This window comes from Salvelinus alpinus, chromosome 25, assembly GCF_045679555.1.
Source record: "Salvelinus alpinus chromosome 25, SLU_Salpinus.1, whole genome shotgun sequence".
NCBI lineage: Eukaryota > Metazoa > Chordata > Actinopteri > Salmoniformes > Salmonidae > Salvelinus > Salvelinus alpinus.
Window position 1 is genome coordinate 19,296,943 of NC_092110.1, and position 14,493 is coordinate 19,311,435.

A 14,493-nucleotide genomic window follows, 5' to 3' on the forward strand; every position below is an offset into this window, starting at 1 on the left:
CCGGTGCAGCTTGTATCCCGCTAGCTAAATATGCTGAATATGTCTGCATGTTTGGTGACACTTTTCCCATGTCCGAATGTGTCTCCGTGATCGGAAGACGGTTCTGATTTAAGAGGTTGTCGTTTGCATCGGCGAGCAGTGCCCAAGAAAATAGATAAATCCAATTGTTAGATGCTACCACCACCCTCCCAAACAAAACCAAACATTGATTCGATATGGTCTTCTCACTTCGTACGCGTACCTGTTTCACACCTGTTTGTCCTCGCTAATCAGCCTAGCAATATAGGCGTCGTGCTGCCGCAGACAAGAAGACTGGACGTGTGTGCACGAACATTGAAATCCATATTACATTTTGATTTGTAGGGGGGTGGTAGCATCTTAACAATTTCAGTAAATCATTTATTGAGCTCTGCGACACAAACAAGGATCTCTTAACCCGTCTAGGACTGGGGTTCTGCTAGCGGCAGGGCGCCAAATTCAATCAACAGAAATCTCATAATTAAATTTTTCGGCGAAAGCAGAACATTTCATTATGTTAGGTCAGCAACTAGTCACAGAAAGCATACAGCTATTTTCCAACCAAAGAGATGAGTCACAAAAAGCTGAAATATTGATAAAATTAATCACTAACCTTTGATATTCTTCATCAGATGACACTCCCGGGACAACATGTTATACAATACATGTATGTTTTGCTCGATCAAGTTCATATTTATATCCAAAAACCTCAGTTTACATTTGGCTTTGCCTCCAAAACATCCCATGAATTTGCACAGAGCCACATCAAATCACAGAAATACTCATAATAAACGATACAAGTGTTATTCACAGATTTAAAGATATACTTTTCCTTAATGCCACCGCTGTGTCAGATTTCAAAAAAACTTTACGGAAAAAGCAAACCATGCAATAATCTGAGTACGGCGCTCAGAAACCAACACAACCCAAGAAGATATCCGCCATGTTGGAGTCAACATAAGTCAGAAATAGCATTATAAATATTCACTTATCTTTGATGATCTTCATCAGAATGCACTCCCAGGAATCCCAGTTCCACAATAAATGTTTGATTTGTTCCATAAAGTCCATTTATGTCCAAATTCCTCCTTGTTGTTTGCGCGTTCAGTACACAATCTAAACTCACGATGCGCGGGCAGGTCCAGGCAAAAGTTCAGACGAAAGTTCATATTACAGTCCGTAGAAACATGTCAAACGAAGTATAGAATCAATCTTTAGGATGTTTTTAACAAATCTTCAATAATGTTCCAACTGGAGAATTCCTTTGTCTGTAGAAAAGCTATGGAACAGAGCTCGCTCTCACGTGAACGAGTGTCACGAACTCAAAGCATTCTGCCAGACCTCTGACTCATTCCCTTCTCATTCGGCCCCACCTCACAGTAGAAGCATCAGACAAGGTTCTAAAGACTGTTGACATCTACTGGAAGCCTTAGGAAGTGCAACATGACCCATATCCCACTGTATCTTCAATAGGGAATGAGTTGAAAAACGACCAACCTCAGATTTCCCACTTCCTGGTTGGATTTTTTTCTCAGGTTTTTGCCTGCCATATGAGTTCTGTTATACTCACAGACATCATTCAAACAGTTTTAAATACGTCAGAGTGTTTTCTATCCAAATCTACTAATACTATGCATATATTAGCAACTGGAACTGAGTAGCAGGCAGTTTACTCTGGGCACGCTTTTCATCCAAACGTGAAAATGCTGCCCCCTATCCATAACAAATTAAGAAGCCCTTTGTTTCAGTAGATTTATGATATCATTATTAATGAGCTCATACAACAATATAATTTACATTTGAATGCTAATATCCTATTAACCCTTTCAGTGTAAGAACTGTCATTAGCATGGTATAGAATGCCTCTTCTGATGTGCTTCCTCTGCTGTTGCAGGCGGTGAACTGCAAAGTGCAGCACAGTATTTCCTACACTCTGTCCAGGAACCAGACAGTAGTGGTAGAATACTGCCATGACAAAGACACAGACATGTTTCAGGTAAGTCCGCCCGTTTCAACATCCCAGATACTCTGTTGGTCTAAGCTTAGCAGATGACCCTGACGTATGTATATTATTATTCGTCAGTCCTAAAAATCGGTGTAATTTTCTTAACACTCAAAACCATGAGTTTACAAGGCAATCTGCTTAGTAATAGACATTGATATTGCATTTCAACAATCAACTGCGGTCTGTTTTTATAGATTTTTTTTTTAATGAAGTGCTAATCTGCCTCATGGATTTGTTTGCTACATGGCAGTGTTTCTATAGCATTCAGTCTCTGTGCTAGTCTCTCTCTTAGTCCCTCCCCGCTCTCCTTCCCTCAAGTGAAGACATGTTCTGTTACCCCCCCTAGCATTAATCTAAATCCAGAGCACAGACCGCTCTACTCCCACCAGAGGAATTGAGACTGCTCCAGACACCACCTTCACATTCAACCCTTTATTGTGTTCATGTTTCTGCAAATGGCACTAAGTAAACGGAAAGCCATAACCAGCAGAGAGATAATAAATACCAACTCAAGGCCAAACATTGAAACAAAATGATTATGGAAATGAGATGGAAAAGCATCGACTTTTCTGTGTGAAGCTGAAATTTATATAACTATTTAATCAGTATCTTTTTGTATTACAATTCATACAAATTCTATTGGTTTGATAAAATAACAAATGGGTGTATTTAGCTAGCTGATGGAGGCCTTTTTATATTGATACATTAACAGTCACTGTTCATTCCTGTCTTTGGACCATTCAATGAGATTCTTTCATACCATTATTTTCTGGTTGTGGGAATTTGCGATCATTAGTGGTGGCAGCATCTAAGCCTATGGGTTTTATTTACTATTTATGAAGGAAATTGCCCATGATTGGGGATGTTGACCATAGACAACGATCGGGCCGATATTGGCCCTTTGTAGTGTTTCAGCCCTTCTCTATCGGCTTTGCCGAAAGTCTCTCAAATCAGCAACAGCAAGCTAGCTCATTCTCCAACTGAAAGGTGCAGTATTGAGAAATGGATGAATTGGCAGTAACCAAAATTGAACTCCTGTTGCAAATATTAGTTTAGTTAATATACTAATAATAAGCAGTGCTGCCAACTCTCACAAATTGGCCGTGAGAGAGACCCATTTGAACCTCAAGCTCACACGCCACGCCTCTTTATATCCCACACATTGAAAAGTACTGCGTTTATTTTTCTAATTAGTCTATTCTATAGTCAGTGCATTCACTTTTCAACTGTGTTCCAAATCGTTTTCAAATCTGAGCATCTGCGCCTGCAAATTAACATCACAGAACCTCCATTGTCCTGCCACAGCACTGTGAAACACACCACATTGAAGCATATGATTGATAGTTGTAAGGGATCAAGGGGATTGGATGAGCGTTTTTATAGAAACGCCCCTCAAAATTAGAGTAGAGCTGAATAGCAAGAGAACGTTCTCCGCTGAGTTTATAAAACTGTAAAAAGAGCAGCATGGTAGGGCTGTTTTTATGAACAATTTCCTTAATATGTGGTTGCTGTTACTTACTTGACAGCATGTACTAAAGTCAATTTACTCCACACTTGCATTAGTCCCCTGTTTTGGTGATTGGCATTTAGGCTGTGACAACGACGAGGCAGCACCACAGACCTACAGTATGTTTTAGCAGGGAAGTTTGGTAGGGTGACCTGACATGTAACTATGAAAATAATTTTGTCAAACCGATTGTGAACCAAAAAGTGTAAGTTTGATTCAAGAGCTGGGACAATAAATATACAAATAATTTGGTTAGGGTGTAGGGGCAGGTTTGTATGATCTATTTACTTATTTAGTCTGATCAGTGGAATAATTCTCATTATTAACAATGGGCTAAAATAAAGGGTATATAGTGTGCTTGTCAGCAAGAACACTACTGTTATTCCCCACAATTATTTTATTATTCCACTTCCCAATTTTGCCAGTGTAATCACATATTTGATATCTGATATAATACTTGTCTTTGAAAATGAATTAGAGGCTATGTACTTTTGCAGCCTTTTCATGGACAGTTAAAAAAAAAAAAGTAATGCAAATAAGCATTGGATATTAAATGCTCCAGGCCTCAAATAATCATTTGACATTAGTATTGTGCACATGCACAACTCATAAACGCATCATATTTTGTATATGTAGAGTAAGATGATGGAAAGGATCTTCAACTAGTAGGCATAAACCACCTGAATATTGATATTCATTACATTTTTCTTGCAATAAGCACGCTAACTAAGCAGATAGGTATGTGACCTGTTAGCAAAGATTACGATAACTAACCCTTTCATCTGTGTTCTTAGCTAGCTATATTAGCTACAATGCTAGTTAGCGGGATAGATAAATATGCTGCAAAGATATCAGATAGGCGCTTAATGGCCAATTTAGCTAGCAAACGTTAGCTGGTTATCATTTTGAACATGCACCATTTTTGTCAACGAGCTATCTGATTTGTAGTGTAATGTTAGCTATTTATTGGTGTGCTGATTTGACCAACCGCAATCGCAGCCATAAATTAACAGTTGCTAGTCGAATTAGATCATTGTCGTAATAGAGAAAGAAGATTTTAGTGTGTTCTCAGTAAACAGCACAAGTGATATGAGCAATGGAGAGACATGGGAACGGGAGCAGTGTTATAGCTTCGCTCTAGCCAATCGTAGCAGTAGGATCAAATTACAACCCGCCCATTTCTTGACCGCTGAGCTAGCCAATTGAGTAATATCGAATTTCATCTTGGCAGCGGAGTTGTTTAGAGATGTGTCCTGACAAGTTGGGGGAAAAAATATTTTTTACGATCACCTAAAATTACAATAAACAATATACTAGTTTGATTAGCATCCGTGATCACAAATCACGACATTACGTTGGACCCGTTTACATTGAATAGATGTTATTTTATATTCTCAAACTAACAGCAGTGCCTGTATGATGTCCTTACATACAGGCGTGACATGTGGGAGTGATGCTTCTATGCAAATGTTGTTTATCTCTGGGCTAATATAAGTCCCAAATGGAAGTCAGTCATCTGTAGCACCATAGACTCCACTGATCAGCCAAAACAAGCTTGATTACTCAATGCATGCACACACTCTTATTGAATATGCATTCACCTGTATTGTGAATAGGCCTATTCTATCTTAATTTACCCAGTTTATCAAGAGATTTGCCTTTTTCTTTTTAAACATATGACCGTTATGTAGTTAGATTGGTAAAAACATAGTCAAATGTATTGTTTTGATAAAGAAATGGATGCATTAATGCACACATTGCTGTCTCTGGAAAATGTTGTCATCAACATTTTCAATTGTGATATTGAGTATCAGCCTAAAATATCAGCCATCGGCCTTCTTGACCCCCATAAATCTACATTGGCTCTAAAAAAAATTGCATCTGTCATTCCCTAAAAACAAACACTTTCTAAACCACTGTTTTACAAATGGCTGTTCAGATTGGAATGGTGCACTTGTCTGTTCTAACCTGGGCGGATTCTGTTGTCCTGCAGATTGGCCGCTCCACAGAAAGCCCCATAGACTTTGTGGTGACGGACACGTTGTCTGGGAGTCAGGAGGGAGAAGAGACGCCCATCACCCAGAGCACCATCTCTCGCTTTGCCTGCCGTGTCGTCTGTGAGCGGGTCCTGCCCTACACCGCTCGTATCTACGCTGCTGGCTTTGACTCCTCCAAGAACATCTTCCTGGGGGTAAGACTGGGCTCAGAGGGCACTCTCCCAGGGATAGGAACGTCTGCAGGGTTGACTGGCATTCAGATACAAATGTTTTGAATGTAAAACACATTTCACTGCACCTATCCAGTGTGACAAAATATATATTTTTTAATGTTCTTGCTACAGTATCTATTTTATGACAATGAACAATAGAACACTAGCATGTTTTTACTTTCTCCTCTTGTTTTCCTGCTAAGATTCAAAGCCTGGTTTGCATATGCATTCCAAGCAGAGTAAACTAGATTAGCACACAATGTATACTAGCACCAGTGTTATGTAAGTTCACTACAGTGTGTTTGTGTGTCTGACTTTCCTCCTGTTTCACCCTCAGGAAAAAGCCGCCAAGTGGAAGAACCCGGATGGTCACATGGACGGGCTGACGACCAATGGCGTGCTGGTGATGCACCCCAGGGGTGGGTTCACGGAGGAGTCCAAGCCGGGTGTATGGAGGGAGATCTCTGTGTGTGGGGATGTTTACACCCTTAGAGAGACCCGCTCTGCTCAGACCCGCGGCAAACTGGTCAGTAGCACTGATGATGCTCCACCATTACACTCACCAAATCTGTTCTCAGTCATTTAAGTCAAGGAAAGAACCATTAACAAACATCAGGCCATTCAACAACATCAACAAAGTTACATCTTTACAAATAAAATTCCATACCCATTTATACTGAAACCAAGGTAGCATTCTCTTAACCTTTCTAGGCCATGCGTTCGGCGAGCGGAACCCCTGACAACATTCCGCTGAAAAGGCAGAGTGGGAAATTCAAAAATATTTTTTAGAAATATGTAACTTTCACACATTAACAAGTCCAATACAGCAAATGAAAGATATACATCTTGTTAATCTAACCATCGTGTCCGATTAAAAAAAATATATATATATATTTTACAGCGAAAACACAACATATGATTGTTAGATCACCGCCAAGTCCAAAAAACACACAGCCATTTTCCCAGCCAAAGATAGGAGTCACAAAAAGCAGAAATAGAGATAAAATGAATCACTAACCTTTGATGATCTTCATCAGATGACACTCATAGGACATCATGTTACACAATACATGTATGTTTTGTTCGATAATGTGCATATTTATATCCAAAAATCTGTTTACATTGGCGCCATGTTCAGAAATGCCTCTAAAATATCCGGAGAAATTGCAGAGAGCCACATCTAATAACAGAAATACTCATCATACACTTTGATGAAAGATACATGTTTTACATAGAATTAAAGATACACTTGTTCTTAATGCAACCGCTGTGTCAGATTTCAAAAAAACTTTACGGAAAATTGCACACCATGCAATAGTCTGAGACGGTGCTCAGATATAAAGTCAACAGAAATACGAAATTACATCATAAATATTCCCTTTGATGATCTTCATCAGAATGCACTCCCAGGAATCCTAGTTCCACAATAAATTGTTGTTTTGTTCGATAATGTCAATTATTTATGTCCAAGTAGCTACTTTTGCTAGCACGTTTAGTACACATGTCCAAACGCTCGGGCAGATCCAGGCGAACTCGGACGAAAACTTCAAAAAGTTATATTACAGGTCGAATAAACTTGTCAAACTAAGTAGAGAATCAATCTTCAGGATGTTATCATAAATATTCAATAACGTTCCAACCGGAGAATTTCTTTGTGTCTACAGAAGTAATGGAACGCAAGTCGATATCATGTGGAATGCGCGTGACCAGGAACTGGCACTCTGCCAGACCACTGACTGAAACAGTTCCCATCCGGCCCCACATCACAGTAGACGCTTCATTCAACGTTCTACAGACTGTTGACATCTAGTGGAAGGCATAGGAAGTGCAAACAGATCCATATTCCACTGGGATTTCAATAGGCGATGAGTTGAAAATCGACCAGCCTCAGAATTTCCACTTCCTGTTTGGAAGTTTGCCTGCCATATGAGTTCTGTTATACTCACAGACATAATTCAAACAGTTTTAGAAACTTCAGAGTGTTTTCTATCCAATAGTAATAATAATATGCATATATTAGCATCTGGGACAGAGTAGGAGGCAGTTCACTCTGGGCACGCTATTCATCCAAAGTGAAAATGCTGCCCCCTATCCCTAAAAAGTTAACTTAGTTTCCCTATACTTAGTGCTCTCACCCATGGGTTACTGGGATCCCGGGACTGTCCCGGGATCATTCTTCACATTTCCCGGGAAAATAAAATGACAGGACCTGGGAAATTATCCTACAACATTTCCTACAATGTTGCACTAATGCAATTCCACAAAATAAACATGCACAGCAACAGATTAGCAAAAAATACAATAGCACATTATCCAAACGTGTTGTCGCATGGAAGCTTTTAGCCTAGCGCATTTACTTCACACAAAGTCCCCATAAATTCAAAGCACATGCATAATTGACACTGCCGGACTGCAAATGCGACCGTTAATAAACCCTACAGTAGGCTATAGCCTATAAAATAACTTGTGCCTCTTTGAGCTGTCATTGTGATTCTTCAGATAGTCACACATTTTGTAGGCCTATGCACAATTCACTACATAGGTATCTCTATCACACATGAGAGGCATGATGAAAAATTATTATTCTGTCCTAGAGCCTAGTCTGTTTTGCTGTCCAGTTCCAATCCCACTGAAACCCAAAGTCCTGACTCCTGTGTCGCGTGAAAATTCCTAACTTCATTCTGTGATTCATAGGTTGCATTATCAAAGCATGTCTCTGGACTATGCATGTCAAAATACCCCTATAGCATGTCCCCCGCTACTCAGCGTTGTCTTGTACTTGCTGTCCATATGAGATCTTCGGTAGAGAATGTGTGAACAAACGTAGATATGGATATTTTTTTTAAATATGGTCCCTGTTAAGATAACTTACTATTTACACTAATCTCCTTGTTATTCATGAGCTGATCTGCTATCTGTATAATCAACTCGATTTTGACAAATATAGGAGATATTCTTTATTCATTGTGACCATATCTTGGTTTTAAATGCTTTAAATTATTATTGCGGTATTTCACGGGACTCTCGGGATAAATATCAATTATTCCCGTTATTGAAACTTGGTAGATTGTTGGGAAAATATTAATCCCTAGTGTTGAGCCCAGTCTCTCCCCTCCTAACTGAGTACACTGAATGTACAAAACATTAGGAACACCTTTTGCCTTCAGAAAAGCCTAAATTTGCCGGGACATGGACTCTACAAGATGTCAAATGCCGCCAATAAATATATTGTACAAAGAAAAAAGATGTCAAAAAATTTCCACAGGGATGCTGGCCCATGTTGACTCCAATGCGTCCCACAGTTGTCAAGTTTGCTGGATGCCCTTTGGGTGGTGGACCATTCTTGATACACATGGGGAAACTGTTGAGCGTGAAAAACCCAGCAGCGTTGCGGTTCTTGTGATACACACTCAAACCGGTGTGCCTGGCACCTACTACCATACCCCTTTCAAAGGCACTTAAATATTTTCTTGACAATTTACCCTCTGAATGGCACACATACACAATCCTTGTCTCAAGGCTTAAAAATCCTTCTTTAACCTCTCTCCTCCCCTTCATCTACACCTAATGAAATGGTTTTAACAGGTGACATCAAGAAGGGGGTCATAGTTTTCACCTGTTCAGTCTGTCATGGAGGGAGCAAGTGTTTCCTAGTGTTTTGTACACTGTTTAGAGCTGTGTGTGTGTGCTGTGTTGCCCCCTGCAGGTGGAGTGTGAGAGCAACGTGCTGCAGGACGGATCCTTGGTAGACCTGTGTGGAGCCACCCTGCTGTGGCGCACAGCTGACGGCCTCTTCCACACGCCTACCCAGAAGCACCTGGAGGCCCTGCGGCAGGAGATCAACGCAGCGCGGCCCCAGTGCCCTGTGGGCCTCAACACCCTGGCCTTCCCCAGCATGCAGCGCAGCCGCGCCCTCTCCTCCCTGGAGGACAAGCAGCCCTGGGTCTACCTGGCCTGTGGCCACGTGCACGGCTACCACAACTGGGGCCATCGCTCGGAGCAGGAGCCCAACGCCCAGCGGGAGTGCCCCATGTGCCGGACCGTGGGCCCGTACGTGCCGCTGTGGCTGGGCTGCGAGCCCGCCTTCTACGTGGACGTGGGCGCCCCCACACATGCTTTTGTGCCGTGCGGACACGTGTGCTCGGAGAAGTCAGCAAAGTACTGGGCCGAGATCCCTCTGCCCCATGGCACCCATGCCTTCCACGCCGCATGCCCATTCTGTGCCACCCAGCTCAGCCTCACTCAGGGCTATGCCAAGCTCATCTTCCAGGGCCCCATCGACTAAGCTGGGGGACCTTGGGCTGGGGGAAGAGATGAAGCAGGAGGGCCAACATGCTGTGACACTGTTCAGACTATTTAGTGCGCTTTTTTTTTTCTTCCCCGGACTGTAAAGATCACAAAGCTGATGGTGTACAACAAGTGTGTTCCAAATTTCAGTGGAGATTGGCCTGAAGGCAGTGGTCCATCAGTGTTTGGTTTGGGCTTCTGGTCCTCTGGATGGCCACCGTGGCATGGTGTACACAGAGACGTGGAGCACAGTGGACCTAAGGCACAACCACAGAAATCCAACATACTCTTCAGCTGCCAGCCATCAGCTTTCAACTGAGCTAACTCTCTGGACTGTGCAAGCTAAAATGACTGCTCAGTTCAAGTAAAAGGGCCACAGAACGGGTCGCTGGAGTACATTTTGTCCCCATGTTATCAATCATAAACTCCAAACGGATTACAAAGAGCAGGTTGGGTGGGGGTTCACGGTCTGATTCTGAGGTGCATGATTTTCAGAGCCTAGACAGCTGGACTGTTGTCTGGGAGGAGGAGCGAGCCAGCGAGGTTCATAAGTAACTAGTTAAGTGCTCCCCATTGGCTCCTCAGCCCTGATCTGATCTGCAAAGGTATCCAGAACATTTATCCTTTCCAGAGGTGAGCTGAACTCTGCTCATGAATTCAGGGAACAGATCTTTAAAGAAAACACATTTTTCTCTCCTCTTGTACAGAGATGTATTCCAGTGCCTGGGGCTCCCAGTAAAACTCTGGGAATATTTTTACTAGATGAAAAAATATATATATATAGTTGAGGGAGATAATTGTGCATACAGTAAACTATAAAGAAATGTAACCCACATTGATTCTTTTCCACCTTTTTATTCTTAAGAAGTATTTTAAAACGCTGAGGCCCTTGTACAGTTTTCTATTGAAAATGTTAATATATTTTTCTCTATTGTAACTATTGGGAGCATGTGGGCTGGATCACGCAGGTATGTTTGAATGTGCCAACACTGGCTCATACTGAGACATAAGTCCCTTTTTTTATGACGTTACCAACAACAGGCCACTGGCTTCAACCTTGTGGGCCATGACAATGAATCTATTCAAATACATATTGTCCTCACCATTGGTGCTTTAGCCTTAATTATGCCATTGTTTTACTGAATGGCTAGGTCTGTTATAAAATGTACTGTAAACCTGGGTGTCATATCAGTAAGGCCTTCATCTCCAGTGCAAGTTATTATCTTTTTGAAGTGTAACTCACTCAGTCACACATCCACTCTCACCTGCGAGCTGTCTTTGGTCTTGTCCCACACTCCGATACTGTGTTCAATGTGCACTTTTGAATTTGTAGCTTTATCTAATGCTGGGTTTTATCCAATAATTTGTACACTTCCAAACCTGTGCACTGTCACTGCAGCATGGATCATACCAATTACCAAATATAAAAATAGTTTTCTTTGTGATGCTTCTTGCAGCCCAAAGTGTTATTGTTAACAAACTAAAAACCAAACTGCTATTGTAGAATAAAAACTGTTCTGGATGACAGCCAAAGCTGTTTGAGTATAACCAATCTCACAAGGATATTATCATGTGCAATGCCCAATTTAGCAAATAAAATTGTGGAGATGGATCAAGTTGGTCAAATACTTGTGTAGATAAAATCAGACTTTAAAGTTGGACAACAAGGTGGAAATAAGTTGCAACTGAAGAATTAGAAACAAATATGTGCACTGTTCTTAGATTCTGGCTAGTTTTGCCCATATGTAGAGTGAAGCTCAACACTATATACAAATGACCATCGTAGCTTCATGGTTATGATAGTGAGCATCATGATACTGACATGTAAGCAATGTTCTTACCATGGCTTTCTACAAGTTGCGTAATGAATCAACAAGTTTGAAGAGATGGTCACAAGCTATTCTTTTCAGCTACACTGAGAAGCCAAATAATGTAGTCACATGTCTACTATGCACACAGGAACACTACAAATGTGGTGTGTCCTGTCCTCTTCCTTGTTGGTGGACTGCAGAGGTTCCCCCTCCAGATGTGAGGTCTGCTCTGTGGAGGGTAAAAACATGACCTTGGTAGTATGAAGCCAGAAGCAGTAGGACAGATGTGAGACCATAACAGGTGGTCATTCAATGGTGTTGTTTGTAACTTCCAATAAGCAATGAGTAGCAGGGTAAAGGAGGGGCGTCTTAGAGTAGTATTCCTCCCACAGTGCCCAGTCAGTGCTGACAGTACGTAGATAGACCATGCTCTGGAACAGCTGTAATGTACCTGCCTGACACCAACATTCCTCCTTGAACATTTGGGAGGGGTTCTGTTGTTCACCTAAGGGCCTGTTCAGTGCATTTCGTCTCCTAAACCTGTACACAGGTCATAGCTCGCACTGATGCTCCCAATACCTACTTGCAAAAATAAACAATTTGTTTAAAAACAAATGTTGCTTGTCTTTGTTTGGTTTCAGTTCTGTGTAGAGACTCGCCATATGTTTAGTATTAAAAAAAAGTAATGGCCGGAGTGCATTGGCTGAGCATCACACTGGGTGAACCTCATGCTTTTAGGTGTTTCCCCTGCCAGGTAAGTATACATTAGAATTTCTACAACAGTATGAGTCAACTGTTAATCACGTGTAAAGGTTATTAGATGTCTATTGCCGATATCTATCAAAATCACTTCTACTGTAAAGAGTGAGGCTTACATTAAGGCTCCCAAAGCCTTCTGAAAGATAATACTCAGGAACACGTCTATGTTAAGACAGGCTTTGCAAAGGTAAGCAGATGTATTTTTACAGAATGGTGACCATGTTAAAACACTAGCGGAAGGAGGTTCCAGTTCTGAGTGACAGCTGGCCAAGGTTTATTTTGGACATAAGTAGCCTGAGATGCCCTGGCTGAGTCTCTAGCTCCCCCACAGGATAACTGATATTACTGCACTTCACTGAGGCCATCTTTCATCATAGTTGCTGACATGTTGCATCATTCCTCATTACAAACATTAACAATCTTCATTCTCGAATGTTGATAAAGTTGGCTCTATCAAAGAGGCACAATTTTAGATAAGATATTTTTATCTAGTAACTTTTTAGGTGTCATCTAATCAGTGGCAGCCTACTCTTCTTTTTAGCATACAGAAAGGCCCATCAGCAACATTTTCTGATACTATCCTTGTTTCAACATGGTCATAGTATCAAGTTGGTATAGGCCTCGTTTTTTAATGTAAGTAATGGCAAAATGGGAACATTTTCTGACCTTTTCCTCTGTTTATGCAGATCACCGTACAAACCACTAGAGGACACTATTTCCTCAACTATGGGCATACTGCTACCCAGTCTCCTGTAAGGTGCAAATGATGCCCAGGGGAAACATTGGACACAACACATTGGCAGCAGGGTCGTCTCTAATTACCACAGCCACAAAGTCATAAGCCTTGCCTATTTCTACAATTTATCTTATTAAAATGTGATTTTAATTCAAATCAACCTTACCCACACTGCTAACCTTAAAACCAAAAAGCTCAATTTAGTTTTCATGAATTTTTACAATATAGCCAATTTGGACTTTGTTTGTGCTATCTAGTGGAAACCTGGCAGCAATGGATGACCGATGAAGGGGACGGAATAAAGGCAGCCATTTATTGCATTATGAATAACAAGACACAGAAGGCACATGTTATTGCGGGTTAAGCGTCATGCTTGTGTTCCTAGCTCCAACAGTGCACTATTAGCTAACAATACGCACAGAATGCCAAGGCAGCAGCTACTCTTCCTGGGGTCCAGGAACAATGTATGGACAGTATGTGGATATAATATTTAGTATATCTGTAGGATAGAATTGTGTGTGTGTGTCTATATACAGCAATAGATGGCATTGACTAGAATACAGTATATACATATGAAATGAGTAAAACAGTATGTAAACATTATTAAAGTGATCAGTGTTCCATTTAGCTATACCAGTGAAAATGATGGACTCATGAGAGTTCATTCAGAGTTTTCTTTACTTTGTAGAATAATTACACTACTTGGCCAAAAGTATGTGCTTGTATGGATGGCAAACCAATACATGTTTATGTCATAGTCACCAATCAACTGCATTACACCTAATAACGGCTTCAAGTACCACCATCGATTTCTATATGGCTAGCTGCACTACATGAGCAAAAGTATGCGGACACCTGCTCATCGAACATCTCATTCCAAGTTGGTCCCCCCTTTTCTGCTATAACAGCCTCCACTCTTCTGAGAGGGCTTTCCACTAGATGTTGTAACATTGCATCAGGGACCTCCTTCCATTCAGCCAGGAGCATTAGTGAGGTCGGGCACACAGTCGGCGTTCCAATTTATCTCAAATGTGTTCGATGGGGTTGAGGTCAGGGCTCTGTGCAGGCCAGTCAAATTCTTCCACACCGATCTCGAGTAACCATATCTGTATGGACCGTGCTTTTTGCATGGGGGCATTGTCATGCTGAAACAGGAAAGGG

At 41.3% G+C, this 14,493-nt stretch overlaps 1 protein-coding gene across 1 annotated transcript in view; it reads left to right on the forward strand.

The window, feature by feature from the left end:
- The window catches only part of LOC139553553 (E3 ubiquitin-protein ligase pellino homolog 2-like), a 44,720-nt gene extending 32,268 nt beyond the window's left edge, over nucleotides 1-12,452 (forward strand). Inside the window, exons 3-6 of the mRNA XM_071366019.1 lie at nucleotides 1,913-2,014; nucleotides 5,524-5,721; nucleotides 6,077-6,265; nucleotides 9,446-12,452. Of these exons, the coding sequence (XP_071222120.1) occupies nucleotides 1,913-2,014; nucleotides 5,524-5,721; nucleotides 6,077-6,265; nucleotides 9,446-10,024 (1,068 nt within the window). The 3' untranslated portion in view covers nucleotides 10,025-12,452. The remainder of the gene's footprint in view (nucleotides 1-1,912; nucleotides 2,015-5,523; nucleotides 5,722-6,076; nucleotides 6,266-9,445) is intronic.
- Nucleotides 12,453-14,493: the final 2,041 nt, after the last annotated feature.